The sequence below is a fragment of the Alligator sinensis genome, unplaced genomic scaffold, assembly GCF_000455745.1.
Source record: "Alligator sinensis unplaced genomic scaffold, ASM45574v1 scaffold249_1, whole genome shotgun sequence".
Taxonomy (NCBI): Eukaryota; Metazoa; Chordata; order Crocodylia; family Alligatoridae; genus Alligator; species Alligator sinensis.
The window spans coordinates 803,982-824,420 of NW_005842593.1; the positions used below are offsets into that span (position 1 = coordinate 803,982).

Consider the following 20,439-nt stretch of genomic DNA (forward strand, 5'->3'; position numbering starts at 1 on the left):
AGGGTGTTAGCACTTCAGTTAAGTTGGATGATTAATGTCCTTCATTACTTTATGGAATCGTGTCCGCAATGGTTGGTCATTGTAATGTGGATTCCTCCTAACATGACAATGATCAGTGATCAAAGAGCATATAAGATAATGGCTCACTTGCATCTTGTGTAGTCAGCCTCCAATTGTACAGCAATAACTGGTCCACAAGATAAGGCACACAGAATATGGTAGTTTGCCCAACCCCCCATCTGGGACTTTTTTCTTGTAACTACCCCATGGCTCCCTGCCACTCCTGAGGAAATTGCTTGAGTAGCCTTCACTGCCATACAAACAAGTCATGAGTCAAAGATAAAGGCACTTTATTACAAAACAGTAGAGAGAAGAATGGAAATGGTTTTTGAATCATCAGTGCAATCCCTTCTGGTTGTGCAAGTGTCCCCCTCAAAACTGCTGCTGACTCCAGACCTAGTAGTTGATAACCAGGGCCTCTAGGTTCCAGCATCTATAAAGATGTTGGTTGAGAGGAGGGATGGAACAGGTAAATGCACCTCCATTCTTCTGTGTCCCATCCTGGAGGTCATTCAAGGTTGCCTTGGACCTTTCACCCACTTGGAGTTGTGGGCTCTTCCTCTATTACTAGTGTCAGGGTCTGGAGTCCTGGGGGTCAGCATGGGGATGGGGGAGAGGAGGAAGAAGGTGAAACTGGACCTGTGGTGTGGCATTCTTGAGCAATGCATTTTAATCAGTTCATTGCCATCTTCTTGGATACTTGTGACAGTGATTGGCTTCCCATTAAGCTAGAGACAGGTCTGTGGCTATCTTGATTGCATCCAAGTCAAGCTGCTCCAAGTAGGGGTAGTGGCCAGTCAGGTGCATCATCAGACATTGTCTGAAATTCTAGGGCAGGGCCCTACATTCTACAAAGCCATCGTAGCATGGCCTCCCTTTCTATGAGTCAGGAGTTATTATAAGAAGTGGTGGTCCCAGATTAGATTACAGCAAAGACCACTGGGTTGCCTCATGCAGCCAACAGCTCTTGCCTCCACAATGAGGTCAACTGGATTAGGGTTGCATCGGCCAAGGCAAAGGTATCCAGTAGTTACAGGCAAGGCCTGTTAGGTATTATACCAGCAACTAATATTTACAACCATCTTTAAGAGCACAACATACGCTGCCAATACCACCATGCTCCCCCTACCCCAAGTAGTTAGTTCAGTCTCAGAAGGTCTGTGGAACTCTGGGCCTAATTGCCTTTGCTGTAACCAAGCAATGTAGGGCTGTGCCTGCCTAGAGAGATCCCCCCTCACCTCGGTTTTCCCAAGTGCTAAGGGAGTGGAAGGGAAAGCAGACTTACCATTTTGAAAGACAGCAGGTTAAATGAGCCTATCTGCTGGTTGAATGGCTTTGCAAGTTGCGACTTTGGCTGATTCCATTGCTATCAAGACAGCAGCAAGCAAAACAATGGGCTCCTGTTCTCTACGCCGTCCTTTCAGGCCAGTCACCTGCAAGTGGTGGTGATAGTATCTCAGCACCACATAAGAGTTCAAGGACTCAGGCAGAGACCAGGGCCCAGGCAGAGGAAGAGATGTGTGTGCACGAAGAGGGACATGCTGGGCTCTTTGGTGGGGACCAGCCAGTCCTGGGTTGAAGAGGACAGGGAGTGACAAGGAAGAGCAACTGTACCACCACCACTGCATGGCCATGGTCAGGAATGGATCAAGTAGTCATGGTGCTCTGTCATGTGGCTTACAAGGCAGCATGCATGGGCTCAGGTCTGCTATGTGGCAATTGCTGAGAGGGCAATAGAGGCAATAATGGAGTCTGTGAGGGTTGACTGGAAGTCCATGAATTGCCTCGGGTTTGTACTTATCTTGCAGACCAAAAGCAACCTTGGCATTTCTTGTCACCTTGCAATATAATTAGAGGTGCACCAATACATCGGTCTGATATCAGATCGGCACTGATGTAAAGAAAATTGATTGTATTGGAAATCGGCCTGATGTGGATGATAATTCCACCGATAAATGTCCGTGCATGCACGCACTGCGGAGGCAGCGAGGAACACAGCCCGGCAGCGTGGAAAGCTGCATGTATCTGGTAAGTCTGTTGTGGCGGAAGGGGAGCAGGTGGGAAGGGTTGGGGGGGGGGGTGTGGATCAACATCCCCTGTGCTGAGGGAGTGGGGCAGGTGCTGCCCAACCAAGGTGGGGTGCAGGACAGCCGCAGCTTGTCTGGGGGACATGGGGGGGGCGGGGGGGCTCCTGCTGCTGCACACAATCTGGGAGGGCATGGAGGGGGGCATGTGCCCCCCGGATTGGGGTGGGGGGGCTGCTGCTGGGGCTGCATCAGGCTCTTCCCAGCACATGGGGGCTGCGCTCAGGGCAGGTGGCAGTGGGAGGCAGGCTACAGGGGGGGAGGGGTGGGCTGCAGCCACCCCAGATTTTGCCATAGCCCCCACCCAGCACCAGTGCAGCCCCCACATGTCAAGAGTCCCCGCAGTGTGGCCCCGCAGCCCCGAGCACAGCCCCCATGCACTGGGAAGAGCCTGGCACAGGTGCAGCCCCAGCCCACAGCAGTGTTCCCCCCCCTGCGCAGATCTGGGGGCACGTCCCCCCGCCATGCCCTCCTGGGGTGTGCGCAGCAGTGGGAGCTTCCTGCCCTGCCCCAGCTGGGCAGTGCCAGCCCCACTCCCTCCCTCACTGCAGAGGCCTTGATCTGCACCCCCACACCTCTTCCCTCCCCCCTTCCCACACCACAACAGACTTACCGGCTGCACATAGCTGTATCGGAAATTGGATCGGTATTGGCCGATACATCTCTTTAAGAATCAGCTATTGGTATTGGCCCCCTATTACTAACATTATGCAATCAGCTCTATTGCGCAACTGCAAAGTATAGAATCCTAACATGCCACAGGTAAAGTAGGGGACAGTGGTGTTCAGTGTCATGCTGCTTCAGGGATTGTTAACATTTGCTTGAGAGGTCCAAGGAAGAGGGCCATACTTCCCCCACCCCTTCTTTCAGTTCATAGCTATCTGACAATGGAATAAAATTCCTTCTTGCTCCCAAATCTGGCAATCACTGTGACTCTGAGTGGAGAGGCAAGATCCTCTAGTGAGGAACCCTCCAGGTTTTAATTCCAGCAGGAACACTGGCATGCCCCAGTCAAAATCCCCAGTCTTGGCTGCAACGAACACCCAGTGCTTCTGGGGAAGGTAAAAATACAAACCTCCCTGACACCTGTAGCAATAAGGGGAGAAGGGGGATGGAATTCTTTCTCTGCCCCATGTGACAACCAACAGAGCCCAGAAGCATGGGAAATACTAAATAATCTCCGTTCTGCTCTGCAGCCTGGGATAAGCAAGCATAACTCCACACATCACACCCTCTCACTGGACAGCCAGAACACCCCTTTCTGTATCCCACCTCCTTAACCTTATGCCTGCCCTTTAATCTTCTTTCATAACAATCATCGTCAAGCTGCTTCATTCTCCACCTGCTTTAAGTAACTGAGCTCTTCTTATTATCTCCTAGCAATCTCTGTGTATGTGTGTAAAATGAAGAGGGATGCTCCTAACTTAATCTTAATACAGCATTCCAGGCATAGCTACTGCTAGATTATCCCTTACCAATGTTTATCCAACCTCTTAAACACCAACAATGGAGATTCCATGACTTTCTTAAGAAATCTATTTCACCACTCCACTGTTTAGCAGTGAAGAAGTTTTTCCTAATATTCAATCTAAATCTACTTTTCTACAACTTCAAACCATTGGTCCATGTCCTGCTCTGAAACGAGAGAAAAGGTGTTCTTCCTTTTTTAATGACAGCCCTTCAAATATTTGAAGACTGCTGCCATGTTCCCTCTTAGTCGCTTTTCTGTAAGCTGAGCACACCTAGCTCCTTAAACTTCTCCGTGTATGACTGGCCTTTATTATTTTTGTTACCTGTCTTGGGACCCTTTCTGACATTTCCATGTCATTTTTTAAAATATGGAGCCCCAAAACTGAATAAAATACTCTAGATGAGACCTATGCAGTACCAGGTAAAGATGCAAAGTGGCACTGTTACTTCCTGTGTCTTGAACTTAATGCTTCTATTGATGCAGTCCAAAACCATATTTGCTTTCTGTGCATCTGTCATACTGCAGCAGGCATTACCACCACCCAGAAATGTGCTGCTTGTATGCTGTGGCCATTCCAAATATGTACTGTGCTTGCTTTCATGGGCCAGCAGTAATGGATGCTGGGCTCTTGGAAAGTTGTTGGGTCTGTGCTTTCTTGGTGTGTTTTAAAAGCGTGGGTTTGGTTTCTGGTTCTGTTGATACTTTTTTTGGTATTTGGGATTTTCTGTTGTGCTGTTCAATAAAAGACCTGCCTGCCTTCTGATGTTCAGTTGCAGCATATACAGGATGGATAGGATGGGAGTGCCTGCCCATAAGCAAAGGCATTTGAAGGAAAGAAAAGCTTTGGCGGGGGAACAGTTTCTGGAGGAACAATTTGCCTTTCCCTTCCCAAGCTCTCAGTCCCTGTGTCGTGTCTGTGTCCCCTGTCCCGCCGCCGCCCCCCCATCCCCCATGTCCAGGAGGCTGGCTCAGCAGCTGGTGGTTACCAAAAAAGCAGCTTCCAGCGTGGCTTGCCCAGCTCTCCCTTTTTTCTCCTCTTGCCTCAGAGGCCGGCTGGCAGGCACTGTTGTCTCCACCCAGCTCCTGCAGTCAGTGTGGCACAAGCATCTGCTAGTGGCTTCGTGCCTGCTCCTAATGTTCATCATGGCCAGTACCTCCCACCTATGCTGCAAATGACCACAAGAAAGCACTTGTTAAATTGACAATGTTTAATTGTGCAGTACAGGAGATCTTTCTCCATGCCATTCCACCAGCCCTCATCCCAGAGTCTAGTAGAGTGGTCTTCCAGCACATCTCACACTGCTAGGTGATTGGCATCCATTTGACAACTGTGGGTATGGTGCCTGTGGGTGCTGAGGGCTCACCCTTGGCTTTGCAGATGGTGCTCGGAACTCAAGTGGAAACCACAAGACACGTTGCAGTTGTTGGCATCCAGATGTGTCTTTAGCACCTCCAGTGAACCACGAGGTACACAAATATACATTTCATGGCCATTTGGCAGCTGCTGAGCCATGCTTTCATTAGCCAGCACTGTAGCTTGAAAGCACTCTCTCTTTTTAGTAGCAGGAGTACAGTCACTCCCTCCACCTTGATGTCAGGCATGCCACAGGCAAACTTTCCTCAGTTCTGAGAGGTTGGAGCTCCTGAATATCCTGATACACACCTTGCCCAACCATCTAGCATTATGTGCATGAAATGGGTGTGATGGTCTATGACTGCATGTATGACAACCAAGAAAAAGCCCTTGGGCTTGACGAAGTCATGACTAGAATGCACAGGGGAAAGCATGGCAATGCGTATGCCATCTAAGGCCCCAAGGTAGTTCAGGAAAACCTGTGTTGGCAAGTTGTATGATTTTTTGGGGCCATCATTGGATTGCTAGACACACCTCCTGCAGGTGCCTCTCCCACCATGGAATTGCCAACACCAAAGTGCTTTGCTATGGACTGTAAATGTCAAGGTTTCCATACTGCAGTGGTGACATTCTCCTCATCCTTGTGGTCTGCTGTTGAAAGAAGGGGGCCACCTTAATGCAGATCTCCATGAAGGTTCACCTCACCATGTGGGCGCCATCCTCTACGGCTCATGGCCATCCTCTACTGCTCACGTCCATGATGATCCATTCCCACCAGTCACTGCTCACCTTCCTTATCCAGAAATGTTGCTCCACAGGTTGAAGACATTCCCTCATCAACCCGGATACATCATACTGATCTGCACATCATGTTGATCTGCAGCCAACATATCTTCGGGGTGGTAGCTTCTGGCTTGGAGAGAGGCAGACATAGCCATGGGACTCCCAGTGATGAGTGCCAAGCAAATGCATGAGCTTCTGCCACATGAGTTGTCCCTTCTCAGTCTCTTAAATGACCAAAGCCAGGCTGGCCATCAGCTTCTGTTGGCAGTGCCTTTTCTACGTAATCAGCAGCTCAAGCTCATGACATGGAACAAGTCTGATCTGCAAGGCAAGGCCTACATGGATCCATTCTACGGGCTGGTTGCTAGCAACAGGTGGCAGTGGGAGAAGTGGAAATGCCAGGTGGTCTGGGGCAGGAGTCATAGGGTGATATCAGTCCATCGAAGTCCTCACATAAGTTTTACTAGCCACTTCTACCTAGTCAACCACAGAGTGGGAGATTTGCTCAGCTCTTGGGGAGTCCTTGGAAACTGGACACTTGCCCACAGTGAGGCACTCTGGAATTCTGTTTTAGATATCGGGGTGCAGATGTTTAGGAACCCTTTTGCTTCTGATTATTTGCAGGTCATCAGCTTGTCTTGAAGACTACAAATCTTTTCCTCTAATTCTCCTTGCTTTTTTCATTCCGTTTCTTGTCTTCAGACAGAAAAAAGTGTGCATCATATTCTTGCCAAACTCCTGTCCACTGTGCTGCAAACTTTAAAAAAATTTTGTAGCCTTCTCTAGTTTTTTCACGTACCTTTTTATATACATATTTTAACTGGTCATCACAGGTACCTTTCTAATAGGATGGATTAACTACTCAGACTTCAAACATTTGGCATGATCAAAGGCCAAAGAGCCCTGGTCACCCAATCCCAAGATGCAAGGAAACAATCTTCAGTCTTGAAAGCTCAACTACATGGACCAGCACGGTTTCATTAGGGGCAGGTCATGTCAGACCAACCTGATTGCCTTTTACGATCAGGTCACAAAAGCATTGGATGCAGGTGTTGCTGTGGATGTAGTCTTTCTGGACTTCAGCAAGGTCTTTGACACTGTTGACCACCCCATCCTCATTAAATAACTAGGCGACTGTGGCATCGATGCCCACACAGTCAGATGGATTGCTAATTGGCTGAAGGGTCGTACTTAGAGGGTGGTGGTGGACGGGTCATATTCGACCTGGGGGGAAGTGGGCAGCGGAGTCCCCCAGGGCTCGGTCCTTGGGCCCGCACTGTTCAATTTCCTTATCAGTGATTTGGACGACGGGGTGAAAAGCAACCTGTTCAAATTTGCTGATGATACCAAAATATGGGGTGAGGTGGGCACGTTAGTAGGGAGGGAAAGACTGCAGAAAGACCTGGATAGGTTGCAAGGGTGGGCTAACAAAAACAGGATGCGTTTTAATACGGACAAGTGCAGGGTGCTACACTTGGGCAGTAGTAACCGGCAGCACACTTATAAGATGGGAAACTCCCTTCTTGAGAGCACAGAGGCAGAAAGGGATCTTGGAGTCATCACTGACTCCAAGATGAACATTGGCCGACAATGCGAGGTTATGGTTGGCAGGGCTAACCGTGCCTTATCGTGCATCCACAGGTGCATCTCAGGTAGGGCCAAGGAGGTGATCCTCCCCCTCTACGCAACACTGGTCAAGCCACAGCTGGAATACTGTGTCCAGTTCTGGGCACCGCACTTCAAGAGGGATGTGGACAATATTGAGTGGGTACGGGACCTGAACCTGTTTAGCCTTCACAAGAGAAGGCTGAGGGGGGACCTTGTGACCATCTATAAACTCACTAGGGGAGACCAGAAGGGTTTGGGGGAGACCTTGTTTCCCCTAGCGCCCCCCGGGATAACAAGGAATAACGGCCACAAGTTGTTGGAGAGTAGGTTTAGATTAGACATCCGCAAGAACTACTTCACAGTTAGGGCGGCTAGGATCTGGAACCAACTTCCAAGGGAAGTAGTGCTGGCTCCTACCCTGGGGGTCTTTAAGAAGCGGCTCAATGCCTACCTGGCTGGGGTCACTTGAGCCCAGTTTCCCTCCTGCCCAGGCAGGGGGTTGGACTTGAAGATCTACAAGGTCCCTTCAGACCCTACTTCTATGGTTCTATGATTCTATGACCTCACAGAGATCAATAAGTAAGCCACACAATTGACCAGAGTCCTTGCATCCAAGCACAAAATCAACAACTGCTCCCAAAGAATATAGACAAACATACTTCTTAAACACTTTCAAGAGGGAGGCGGACCTGCCCCTTCAGAGGGTTCAGCTATCTGTTATGTCTGCATGATTCTAGCATTAAACATTAGCCTGATTGATGTATATTTAACACTGAATGAAACTGTTAAAGCTTCAGCAGTTTTGCTATACTTCTAGTACTACAGAACCATGCTGATGTAATAGCTGTATCATAGCATTTTGTGTCAAGTGATATCTGTAAAATTACTGAGTCTGTCTAATTTAGTAATCTGTCCTGTCTGGTTGCTCAGATGTTTGCTTGCCACTTACCTACACCTAGCCACATTTGTAAGCATCATGACAGCATCTTAGGGAAGAAGGTGTTTGTCACCACAAAAGAAATCTTGAAACTTGACTTCTGGTCATCCGCAGGCATATTTGTAAAGCAAACTTAAACTTTTTGTCCATACAGGTGCTTCAAATAAGTAAATATTTTTGATTAGAGGGAACCATATCCATTCTTCTCCTATTTCTCAATTTTACTACTTAGTAATTTTCCCTTATGGTTTGCTGTGGCCCAAATGTCTCAGTCTGTGGAACCTATCAAGATACAGAATAAAAAACTTATTTGTAGATTTTTTTTTCCTGTTTTGAGCTGTTTGTTAACAGCTGTCTGTTTTACTTGAGAGAAGTTTTTATCTTTGCAGCAGCTTTCTTCAAAGTTCCTATACATGCCAAGTACAAATTAATTAGGTATTTTGATGATAATAATACAACATTCATTTTGTTAATCTAATATAGTTTTGGAGTTTCTCTACTGTTTTCAAAATGTTAAATTTGTCTGGGGATGTTGAAAGAAAAAAGTTGTTCCTAGAAAGAAAAACAAGTAACAATTTTTGTTTAAACATTTTTTTTCTTGCAACATCAGGTTTGAATTTATTGCTTTTTATTTATTTATTTGCTTATTTAAATGGTAGAAGCTTTATACCTTACCTAAGAGTGTGAGGGTGAGGCAGCTTTTTATTTCTGACAAAGGGCATGAAAATTCTTAGTAGCAGCCAACTGGCATATAGTGAATTTTATACTTGCAGAGTGATTATATTTTACACATGTGTGTACACACACACACACACATTGTTCCACTTATTATGCATACATATGTGCATTATGTATTTTGTATATATGTAATATCTGACAGCCAATTAGATTTCAAGGATTATTGTGAAATAATTTATAAATGCAGAAACAATCAAGAGTGCAAGGAACAACATAACAGAAACATTGTATAGTTAATTTCAGTAACTATAAGGATCTGTAGTTTGAATAGTTCCATTTCACTACAGCAAATACTAATTTACTTACCTTTGGTAGGTTAGAGAATGTGTTTCTAAGAAATTCTCTTCGGATGAAGCTGTTGAAAGAAAATTGCTGGAAAAAGACAAGGAAGGAATTGTAAGCTCGCATCTACAGTGGCAGCTTAATCTTTTAGCCCATGTTGAATCTCTGCAAGATGAAGTTACACACAGGATGGATTTCATCGAGAAAGAACTGGATGGTAGATAATGTGTCTTTTTATTGTTTTATTAGACTTGCTGTTTTAGTAACTGGAGATGAGAATTCTTCTTTCTCTGTTTTAGGAGTGACTCTGCATTGGGTATGATCATTGGACAGTGAATTATATTATGTTATTTGATGATAGTTTAATTTGTTATAGAAAATGTTGCAGTTAGCTCATCCAGTTTAAATATTGATTCAAAGAAATATTTGTATTTAGAGTTGAATACTTGTCAGTTATACTGTGCTGCTTAAATTCTTTGGATGAGTATTTTACAAGAAATAGAAGTACTGCTTACATTTTAGAAATGAAAAAACGGAGAGTATGGATACAGTACGCTTGGAGCTCTTTCGAAAGGGTAACATTCCAGATGTTAAGCTCTAATAGTTAATATAGACAATCTGGAAAACATAAAAATATAGCAAAACTGGAACAGTTTTAACACTGCCTCACCAGTGTTAAAACTGGTTTAAATGTACATATGTGCATATGCTGAAAAATAGAGGTTATATAATTTGACAAAGGTTTTACAGTGAATGAGTTGAAGAGCTTAGAATAAAATCAGGATCTTATGACTTCCAGTTCATTCCTTCCTCTTTCATGTCCTTGTGACAAGGTATTTAGCAGAATTTTCAGATTTTGTTTGGAATTTGATGGGCCACACTGTGAGTACTGCTTTGGCTTTCCACATCAGTGACCAGTACCACTCTGGTTCTGATAAAATAACCAAGTTGCCTTCATGAGGTATACTTGATATTTGGGCTTAACATATATAACGTGTTAATTTCTGTTATAAAGGTGTAGGTTGTGGCTCTATAATTAAGGCTGATTTGAAATTTTTATTTAAAATAGGGATAGAAACTAATATGCATGAAGAATACGATGTCCTTTCCCAAATATAGTCTACATTAGATGTACATCCCTTTCTAAAATGAACAGTCTCAAATTTTGCCAGAGCTGATGTTGGTGTGCCCATCCCCAGCTAGCGAGTTAGTGAGAAGAGATCTCAGACATCCCATTCTTCCGCAATTCCCCTGCGTCTTCATAGAACTGCCGAGTGGAAACTGCAGAGCCTTTTTGGTATTCAATCTCCAGGCTTCTGTTCTGTGCTTCCTGCAATTGACCATCAGGAAAAACAATTGGTTTCATGTGCACTGTGTTCTCAACAGGAGAATATATGCTGGCAATAGTTCAATGAGTTCTGTGCTGAGTTGAGACCATTGCTCCAGAGGCAACATGGGTGTATGTGCCCATTAGCATGGAAAAGCAAGTGGCAGTTACTGTCTGGAAGCTGGCAACCTCCAATAGCTTCTGGTTTGTTGTCAGTCAGTTCAGCTTGGATTAGTCCATTGCTGAATTAGCTGTCAGGAAGGTGTGTCATGCCATCCAAAACTTACTGGCACCAAGTTTCCCCAGACTTTCTAATGATAGATTCATAGATGCTAGGGTCAGAAGGGACCTCAAGAGATCACCGAGTCTGACCCCCTGCCTAGGCAAGAAAGAGTGCCAGGGTCAGATGACCCCAGCCAGATGCCTATCCAGCCTTCTAAAAACCTCCAATGTAGGGAGGAGCACCACCTCCCTTGGAAGCCCATTCCAAATTTTGGCCACCCTTACTGTGAAGAATAAGAATTTCTGCCTTTGTCACTTCACTCGCCCCTACTTGACCCAGCCAGGACTTGAACTCAGCTCTCCCACATGGTAAGCAGAAATTCTACCACACAGCCACCAGTGTGAAGAATTTCAGCTATTTTAACCCCTTGCTGAAGGCAGTGCCATCTCTATCTAAAGCCGTCCTAGACAGTTGTTTGTCTAATCTATGCTTAACATTTTACAGACAACCCCCTACCAGGTACCCCCTACCAACAGCTACCAGGCACAATGCACAAAAACATCCAAAATTCCCTAACTTGCTACAGGTAAAGCAGGGGAATGAGGGCACTATCAATGTAGAAGAGCTCCAAAGAAGAGGACTATGGTCCCTGCTTCAGGGGACGGCAAAAGGCCCTTTAGGCCATGCCAGTCTGGCTGTGGAATAAAATTCCTTCCTGATGCCAAATGAGATTGGTTTCTGTTTTCAAAAAGAATTGGAGGTGAACCTGGGAACTACAGACCAGTGAGTCTCGCTTTCATCCCTGGCAAGTTGATAGAATATATAATAAAGAATAAATTCAGCAATGACATGGATAGATATGATGTGCTGAGGAGGAGTCGCCATGATTTTTGTACAGGGAAGTCCTGCTTTAGCAATTTGCAAGAGTTCTTTGGGGTGTTAACAAGCACAGAGACGGTGCTTTTGACAAAGTCCCTCACCAAAAAACAGTTGTCATGGGATTGGGAGGAAGGGTTTTTGTTTGTTGATTGAAAGCTAGAAAGCAAAGAGTAGGGCTAAATGATCACTTTTCAGGGTAGAGGAAGGTCAGCCATGGTGTCCTGCAAGGATATGTGCTGTGTCTGGTTTTGTTCAACCTCTGTGCCAATGGAAATGGAGTGCACAGTGAAATCTCCAAGTTTATAGATGATACCAAATTATTTTGGGTAGTCAAATCCCAAGCTGCTACAGAGGAGCTCCAGAAAGATTTTATAAAGCTGAGTCACTGGGCAAAATTGTGACAGATGAACTTCTATGTCAACAAGTGCAAGGTATTGTACATAGGGAAAAATAACCTCAATTAGATGTACACAGTGCTGGGTTCTGAATTCTCTTACAACTCAAGAAAAAGGCTTTGGAGTCATTGTAGATAATTCTCTAAAAAAAATCAACTTAATTTGTAGCAGTGTCCAAAAAAGCCAGTCAAATATTGGGTGGGCACCATTTAGAAGGGAATTGAAAACAAAATGGAAAACATCATCATGCCACTGTGCGAATCCAGGGCGCACCCACATCTTGAATACTGTGTGCAGATCTAGTCTTTGCATCTCAAAAAGTATGTAGTAGAATTAGAAAAGGTGGGCAGTGAAGATGATCAGAGGTATGGAGCAGCTGCTGTACTAGGAGAGAGTTGAAAGACTAGGATTCTTTGGAAAGGAGAAAGCTAAAAGAGTATGTTAAGAGGCCTATCAGGTTTTGACGGTGTGGATAAAGTGAGTAGAAAACTCTTATCCTCCAAGTCCCAGAATACTAGAACTAGGGGGGCATCCACTGAACAGCCAGAGATATATCTATGGCAGTGTACCTCTGGGTGCCTGTCACTTTAAGGGGAGAGTCAGGCAGCTAGGAGGTGCCTGAGGGCAACAGCCATTTTGAGAACGAGGGATATAAAGGCTGCAGTTTGCTGCTGCCAGCCCAGGCGGAAACATCGCTTGACTGAACTGCAGCAGGAACATCAGAAGGTAAGAGCAGGAGGCTCTTGGACCTGGACATGATGTAAAACTGTATCCTGCTGGGGATGGGTGGTCTGGTGGGGCTCCTGGTGGCACAGGAGTCCCCAGGAAATGCCAGGCCAGTTACAACCCTGGTGAAAGGCAGGTCGGGGTGCCTTAACCCCTAGCCCCCATGATTCAGTGGGTATGAGGGCCAGGCACGGCTACAGCCACCTGAGGGGAGGAAGACCCTAGAGGCTCTTGGTCAGGGATAGTTGTGTGGCCCTGGAGAGAGAGAGGGCATTTGTGAAGGCCCTGAGAAGGCAGGGATGTAGGTGGCCCTGCACACAGTAGGGTTGAATGGGGGTAGGTCTGAAGGGCTGTGCGTGAGAGGGACTGAGTTGGGCTGAATAGGGAGTAGACCTGAAAGGCAGTCCCAGGGGTGCGTTGAGTAGGGCTGAACTAGGAGTAAGTCTGAAGGGCAGTGCAAGGGCCAGCTCCATGAGTAGTTGATTGTGAGGAGGATGAGAAGACCCCAGGGTGGTGTAGAGGCTCCAGAGTTGGCATAGTAAGAACTCCATGTGTGGGGAAAAGGCCAGGGTATGTTCATGGATGCCTGAGGCCGTAGTTTGGGCCAGAGGCTGAGTAGGAGGGCTCAGCTACAGAGTGAAGGGTGAGTTCTGACCCCAGTAAGTCCTCCACCTCAAGGAGACCGAGTGTAGGTCGAAAGAAAGACCTAGAAGTTGAGCACAATGACCTGCTGCTCCAGGGAGGAGGGAGGGAGAGTCCCTGTGAGACCCAGGAGCACCAGTCGTGGTGTGAGGGAACATCGTGTGTGTGTGTGTCATCTGCAGGGCTTGGGATGCAGCGCAGGGGTGGTTGGAGCTGCATACATAGGCCCAAGAGAACAGGGCTGCCAAAGGGCAGCCTCCCACCTAATTAAGACACCAATTATTAAACAACAAGGCATGGCAGAAGAGAGAGGCGGGCAGTTAGGCCAGAAACAGGTGCGCAGCCCAGCTTCTGACTGGCCCCGGGAAGGCCCCTGTTACAGTATCCTCTGACATCCCTAAACCCCAATGGTAGTGGATGCCAGGGGGGTATGATGAGAGGGATAGATAGGTCTAGATACACCCTGTTCATATGCTCTACCTCTAAAACATCTACTATTTGCCACCGTCAAAAACAGGATACTAGACTACATGAACCATTGATCTCACCCAGTATGGCATTTCTTATATTCTCATATCTATCCTTGAGTAGAGGTGTTTTGGCTGCTGCTAATACCAGGTGACTGCAGCTGATACCTGACTGTACAGGATATACAAGTTTCCCTCAGTTTAAAGAGGTTCTGGATGTGTGAATTTGCTCTTATGCGATGACCCTTTTTATACCAAAAAGGTAGTATATGCGAAGTAAATTCACTCATGTGATTGGTGTGGTGGAAGCTTGCAGTCAGCTGCCTTGTGCAGTGCATTGTGGGAGTGACATGCACCAAAATATAGTCTCCTGCGTGGATCTGTGCTCCTTGCTCATTGTCTGCAACATGTGTTTCTATAGTTGCCATTGCCATTGTGGTAACATTCACCACCACCCTGTGCTTATGTGTACTGTCTTCTGTTGGTGAGTACCAAAATTGTCTTGTAAAAGTGGTAGAAATGGGTCTGGGGGTGAATACAGTCGAGGTCTTGGAATGTATCCATATTTGTTACATTGTAAACTGGGTTCCCTTTACGCGAATTTGAGTTATGTGCCGTTTTCCAGGAACGCACGTACAGCATAAAGCAAGGGAAACCTGTATTCTGGGGGAGATGTTTCCTAAACATGGTTGGGACTGCTCCTCCCCTGTGGTGTCTTCTTACAAAGGTGAAAAGGCCTCAGCAATGTGTACAAGGAGGTCCCCTTTCAAGGCCATTATCCATCCATAGCCATTGCCATGTGTGCCTCCCTACTGGAATAGGAATCAGAACTCATGGCAAAAGTGGTATCTTTTATTAGATATTTATTTTAAAAAAATCTTTATTTGCAAGCTTTCAGACACGCTCACCCTTCTTGAGGCATAGGAGAATGCAAAGATTGTAAAATTTCTCCTAGGTGGAAATGAAAATTCATATTTCACAGGAGAGCTGAAGGTGGTGTTAGAGCTCCTGGTTGGAATAGTTCATTTTGTGCAAATTAGGCTCAGATAAAAGTTGGAACAGTCTTTTAACCTCAAAGTTGTCTGGTGGCAAGCAGGATGTACAGTTGTTTCCTTCTGGTTATGATGTTTCATATTTCACAGGAGAGTGGGGAGATGGAATGGAATGCTCTTTTGGGCGGGAATTTCTTTTGTGTTGAGTTGCATCTGAGGTCTCTGAAAATACAAATTTAGCTTGAACAACAGGCAGGAGCCAGGGTTTCAGCTTTCAGGTTTCCAGGTGGTAAGTTTTGCTTCCTTCTTGTAAAATTATGAAGATTTAATTTAAAAAAAATAGTAAAATTTGATATCTCCCATGTTTGAGGTATATAGGTTGCAGCCATATTGGTCTATAGGCAAAAGGAATTGGAACTCGTAACAGAGGTGGTATTTTTTATTAGACCAGCTGGAGTGGGGAACACTCACAGAAAGCCTCCAGCCACGGAGCATAGATTTCATAGACATTAGGGTTAGAAGATCATCGGGTCCAGCCCCCTACCCAAGGGACAGGAAGTCAGCTAGGGTCAAAGGATCCCTGCAAGATAAGCATCCAGATGTTTCTTAAGAGTGTCCAGAGTAGGTGCTTGCACCATCTCTGAGGGGAGCCTGTTCCAGGTTTTGGGGGTTCGGACTGTAAATAAGTTTTTCTTATGTCCAGCCTAAAATGGTCTTGCAGGAGTTTGTGATGGTTGGACCTTGTCATCCCTTGGGGTGCTCTGGTGAACAGGTGTTCCCCCAGATCCTGATGCACACCCCTTATGTATGTATAGGCTGCCACCAAGTCACCCATCAGCCTGTGCTTCTCCATGCTGAAGAGTCCCATAGCTTGCAGCCTCTCTTCATAAGACTTGTTCTCTTGCCCTCTGATCATAGGCATGGCTCTCTTCTGGACTCTTTCAAGCTTTTCCACGTCCTTCCTAAAATGTGGAGCCCAGAATTGGATACGGTACTCCAGCTACAGCCTCACCAGGGCCAAGTACAGTGGGAGGATGACATCCTGGGTCTTGCTCAAGATGCATTGGTAGATGCAAGCCAGAGTTTTATTCGCTTTGCCAGCTGCAGTATTGCATTGGTGGCTTATGTTCATCTTGTGGTCAACCATGACCCCCAAGTCTCTTTTGGTCATGGTGCTAGTGAATGTAGCACTGCCAAACCTATAAGCGTGATTCAGGGTTTTTTTCCTGATGTTGTTCATCTGCCCACCTTGCAAGCCTATTGAGGTTGGCCTGGATCACCAGCGTATCCTCAAGTGTGGACACTCTTCCCCAAAGTTTGGTGTCATCAGCAAACTTAGCCAGTCTGCTTCTGACACCAGTGTCCAGATCATTTATGAAGACATTAAAGAGTACAGGTCCGAGAATCGTGATTCAGGGTTTTTTTCCTGATGTTGTTCATCTGCCCACCTTGCAAGCCTATTGAGGTTGGCCTGGATCACCAGCGTATCCTCAAGTGTGGACACTCTTCCCCAAAGTTTGGTGTCATCAGCAAACTTAGCCAGTCTGCTTCTGACACCAGTGTCCAGATCATTTATGAAGACATTAAAGAGTACAGGTCCGAGAATGGAGCCTTGTGGAGGGACCACTAATCACTGAATGCCGTGTTGATTTGGTTCCATCAACTACCACTCTCTGGGTCTGACCTCAGAGCCAGTTCCCCAGCCATCGGACTGTGGAGTAGTCAAGGCTGCAGTTGCCCAGTTTGTCCATGAGAACATCAGAGGACACCAAGTCAAAGGCTTTTTTAAAGTCCAAATCTATGATATTAACCTCTTCCCTTTTGTCCAGGTGATCTATCACCTGGTCATAGAAGGAAATGAGGTTGGTCAGCAAGAGCTACCCGCAACAAGCCTGTGCTGGCTATCCTTCAGAATGTTGGCTTCTATTAGCCTGTCAAGAATGGTTTCTTTGATAATTTTTTTCCAAAATCTTCCCGGGGATTGAGGTCAAACTGATTGGCCTGTAGTTTCCCAGGTCGTCTTTCCTCCCTTTCTTGAAGAGGGCACCATATTGGCCCTCTTCCAATCTTCAGGTACTTTGCCTGAGCACCATGAGTTCTTGAATATCCTTGCCAGTGGCCATGCTATGATGCCTGCCAGTTCTTTTAGCACTCTTGGGTGCAATCTGTCCGGACCAGCTGATTTGTGGGGGTCCAGCCTCTCAAGATGCTCCCTCACAAGATCCACGCCAATGGTGGGCATATATTCACCCTCATCCTGGTCATCTCACATCATGTTAGGCAGGGTGGTCCCTTTGGGTTGGTGAAAAAGTGACGCAAAGTAATCATTAAGCAGATTGGCTTTTTCCTGGGTGTCAGTAGTTAGCTGTCCCAGCTGGTTTAGCAGGGGTCCAGTGTTGCCCTTATTTTTAGTTTGACTCCCCACTTATCTGAAGAAGGACTTTTTATTGTCCTTGATTCGTGTAGCCAGTTGGAGTTAAGTTGCAGCCTTGGCTTTCCTAGTTCATTCCCTGAACGCGTGGACAAGTGCAGAATACTCCTCCCTAGTGGTGTTTCCTGTCTTCTGTCCTTTATAAGCCTCTCTTTTTAGACATACGAGGTCCATGAGTTCCCTGCTGAGCCAAGGGGGTTGTTGAGCCCTTTTACCACCTTTCCTATGGGTTGGGATGGACTCCCCTTATGCTTCTAGGCTTGCTTCCTTAAGGAGCAACCACTTATCATGTACTCCCCTCCCTGTGAAATCATGGCCTCTCAGGGCCTCAAGAACAAGCCTCCTGAGCTTATGAAAGTCAACTTTCCTAAAGTCAAGGACTACTGTATTGCTGGCTGACTTGCCAGCTTTGCAAAGGATAGTGAAAGTGATCAACTTGTGGTCACTGTCACCCAACTTCCTTTTGATTCTTAGGTCACTGATTAGATCATCCCCTTTGGCTAGTACCAGGTCCACAAGTGCCTTACCTCTTGTCAGCCCATAAAGTTCTTGAGACAGGTAGAGCTCATCCATGCATGTAAGGAAGCTTTGAGACCTGATCGGATTTGACTGAGTGCTCATCTCATGAGATGTCAGGGTAGTTGAAGTCTCCCATGACAACCGTGGACAGAGAGCATGCAGCCTCGGTCAGTTCCCTGGCGAATTCTCACTGTCTGGGCTGTTTACCACCTGCCATTTTCTGAAGCCTACTTGGCTACAGCCTGTGTTGATGCACAAGACCACTGTCTGTTGGTTTGCTGGGACATTTACAAATCTCAATGCTGTTAGAAATTTCCTCCATGTAAATTCATTGTTTGCATTTCCTTGGAGGACTGCAGGTTGCATCCTAGGGATGTTATGTGGTATTGCTGGAAGAGATGTTAGATAACCTTTTGAGCACAAAACACCCCTCCTTAGGTATGGGAAAGAAGCAAATACAGTTTAAGCTAAAAACCAGGTAGAAAAATTATTTTTGTTTAACCCCATCATATTAAATGAAAGTGGTTACTTAAGAAGGGAAGTGGGAAGTAAGGCTCAAAAGCAAACTGACTTTAACAGAAATAGTTACAGACCAGTTGAGAGAGTGATACTTGATCATTTGAAAGAGTAAAACCATTCAAATGCTAAGGGCTTTGAAGAAATAGGTTAGTAGAGGGGGGTATAAATTTAAATGAGCTGTAAAATCATTCATCTGTAAGTCTGTAACTTTCAGCATCCAATAAAATTATGAATTGTTCCCAGGCCCATCTTTTGAAAGTATTGCATATGTTTCCCTTGAGGATAGGGACTGAGAGAGTAGTTGTTCTGCATAAAGGATTCTCCCATCAGTGATTGGATATTTTTGTCCTGTATTGTTGTTTTATGGGTTTTAGTTTTAGACTACAGTTGTTGTTCAGTTACACTCATGTAGTATCCATGAAACTATTTGGTGCATTGGATGAGGTATATTATATCATACTTTGTCTTAGAAATGTTTGGGAACCATGGATTCTGATGGTTCTGTTGTGGAAGGTGTTACTTGCAGTGTTAAGATGTGTTGGCAAGGTTTGCATTTTTTATTCAATCAGGGTCTTGTTCCATTTGACATTAGTGTGAGAGTTTGCTTTTGATGGTGAGCTCGGCAAAATTAGAAGTGGCTTGAAGGTGGTGGGATGGGGTTGAGGAATATTCCGTTCAAAGTGAGATTGTCTTCAAGTATAGTTTGATAACCTTTCACAGAGGTTTCAACATGGGTTGATGTGACAACCAGAAGTGTGCAGTCAGTAGGGGTTTTATTTTTGTATTGCAGGTGGCTTTTCAGGGGTATTTGGGTGGCTCATTTAAAGGTAATGTTGTTTTACTAGTAGTATCTTTGTTGAGTGGAGGCAGTATCAAATGAACTTGATACTCCTAAAATCCATAACTGCTCATTGCAGCCAGGGAACTCTGTGCTGCAGCTGGTGTACTGCAGTGTACTACAATAAGATATAATGGATCTGCCAGAGTTTCCTTGTTTGTGTATCTGGGTGCATGTAAAAAGTTCCAGGATTGAGAAAATGCAAGCTTAGTGTTCTCCCACAAGAGATCGGATATAGTACAGAGAGTTTAGATCGGGGTGGACAAAATACAGACATTTTATCCGGCCCGCAGGGCCCCTAAAAATGTAGAAAATTAATATTTATCTCCCCTTGGTTCCTGTCAAAAATTACAGGAACCAAGGGTAGTAGGACCCAGGGGAAGCCTGGCAGGCTCCCACAACAGCAGGGCCCACCGGGCCCTGCCCCCACCAGCCAGAAGCCCCAGCCTGGAGCTTCTGACATGGGAGCATGTGGCTGCCCTGGCAGCACAGGAACCTCAGGTAAGGGGGGGAGGGGGGTGGAGAAGGGCAAGGGGGGACCCCGAGCAGGGAAGGAGTGCAGAAGAGGAAAAGCTGAGTGCTGTTGTGGGGGGGGGAGCTGCCCCACCCCATGCCCAGCGTACCGCACTGCAGCCGCTCACAGCCCACCTAGGGCTGCCTGTGCCGGCTCCATACAGCCCCGTGCAGGCTGCGAGCGTCTGCAGCAGGGAGTGCCATCCATGGGGCAGGGGAGGGGCCACTTTTCCCTGCCATGATCAGCTTTTCCCCGGGCTCCTTCCCTGCTCCTTCCCGGCGTGGAGGAAAGCGGCCCCTCTGGCCAGCGCTCCCTGCTGCAGCTGCTCACAGCCCCCATGGGGCTGTCCAGAGCAGGCATAGGCAGCCCCATGCAGGCTGCAAGCAGGTGCAGTGTGAGGCGCCGGCCACGGGGCAGGGAGGGGCTGCTTTTCCCACCCACCCTGGCGCTCAGCACCACCTTGTAACCTGGCCCCACACTGGCTCCAGGCTCGCCTGTTGGGGCTGTTTGTGGTGACAGCAGCTGTGGCCCCACCGCTTGCCGCTCGGGGCAGTGTTTGCCACCGCCACCTGTGGGTTGCTCAGCACGCGAGCTCCGGAGCAGGTTACAAGTTGGTACTGAGTGTGGGGAAAAGCGGCCCCCTGCCCGCC

The 20,439-nt window shown here is 46.5% G+C and overlaps 1 protein-coding gene across 7 annotated transcripts in view; it reads left to right on the forward strand.

The window, feature by feature from the left end:
- PHF20 (PHD finger protein 20) overlaps positions 1 to 20,439 on the forward strand; it is a 204,453-nt gene that overhangs the window by 179,983 nt on the left and 4,031 nt on the right. For all 7 annotated transcript variants that reach the window (XM_025214660.1, XM_006032917.3, XM_006032918.3 and 4 more), the window contains one exon: positions 9,351 to 9,534. In XM_025214660.1, coding sequence (XP_025070445.1) covers positions 9,351 to 9,534 — 184 coding nt within the window. The remainder of the gene's footprint in view (positions 1 to 9,350; positions 9,535 to 20,439) is intronic.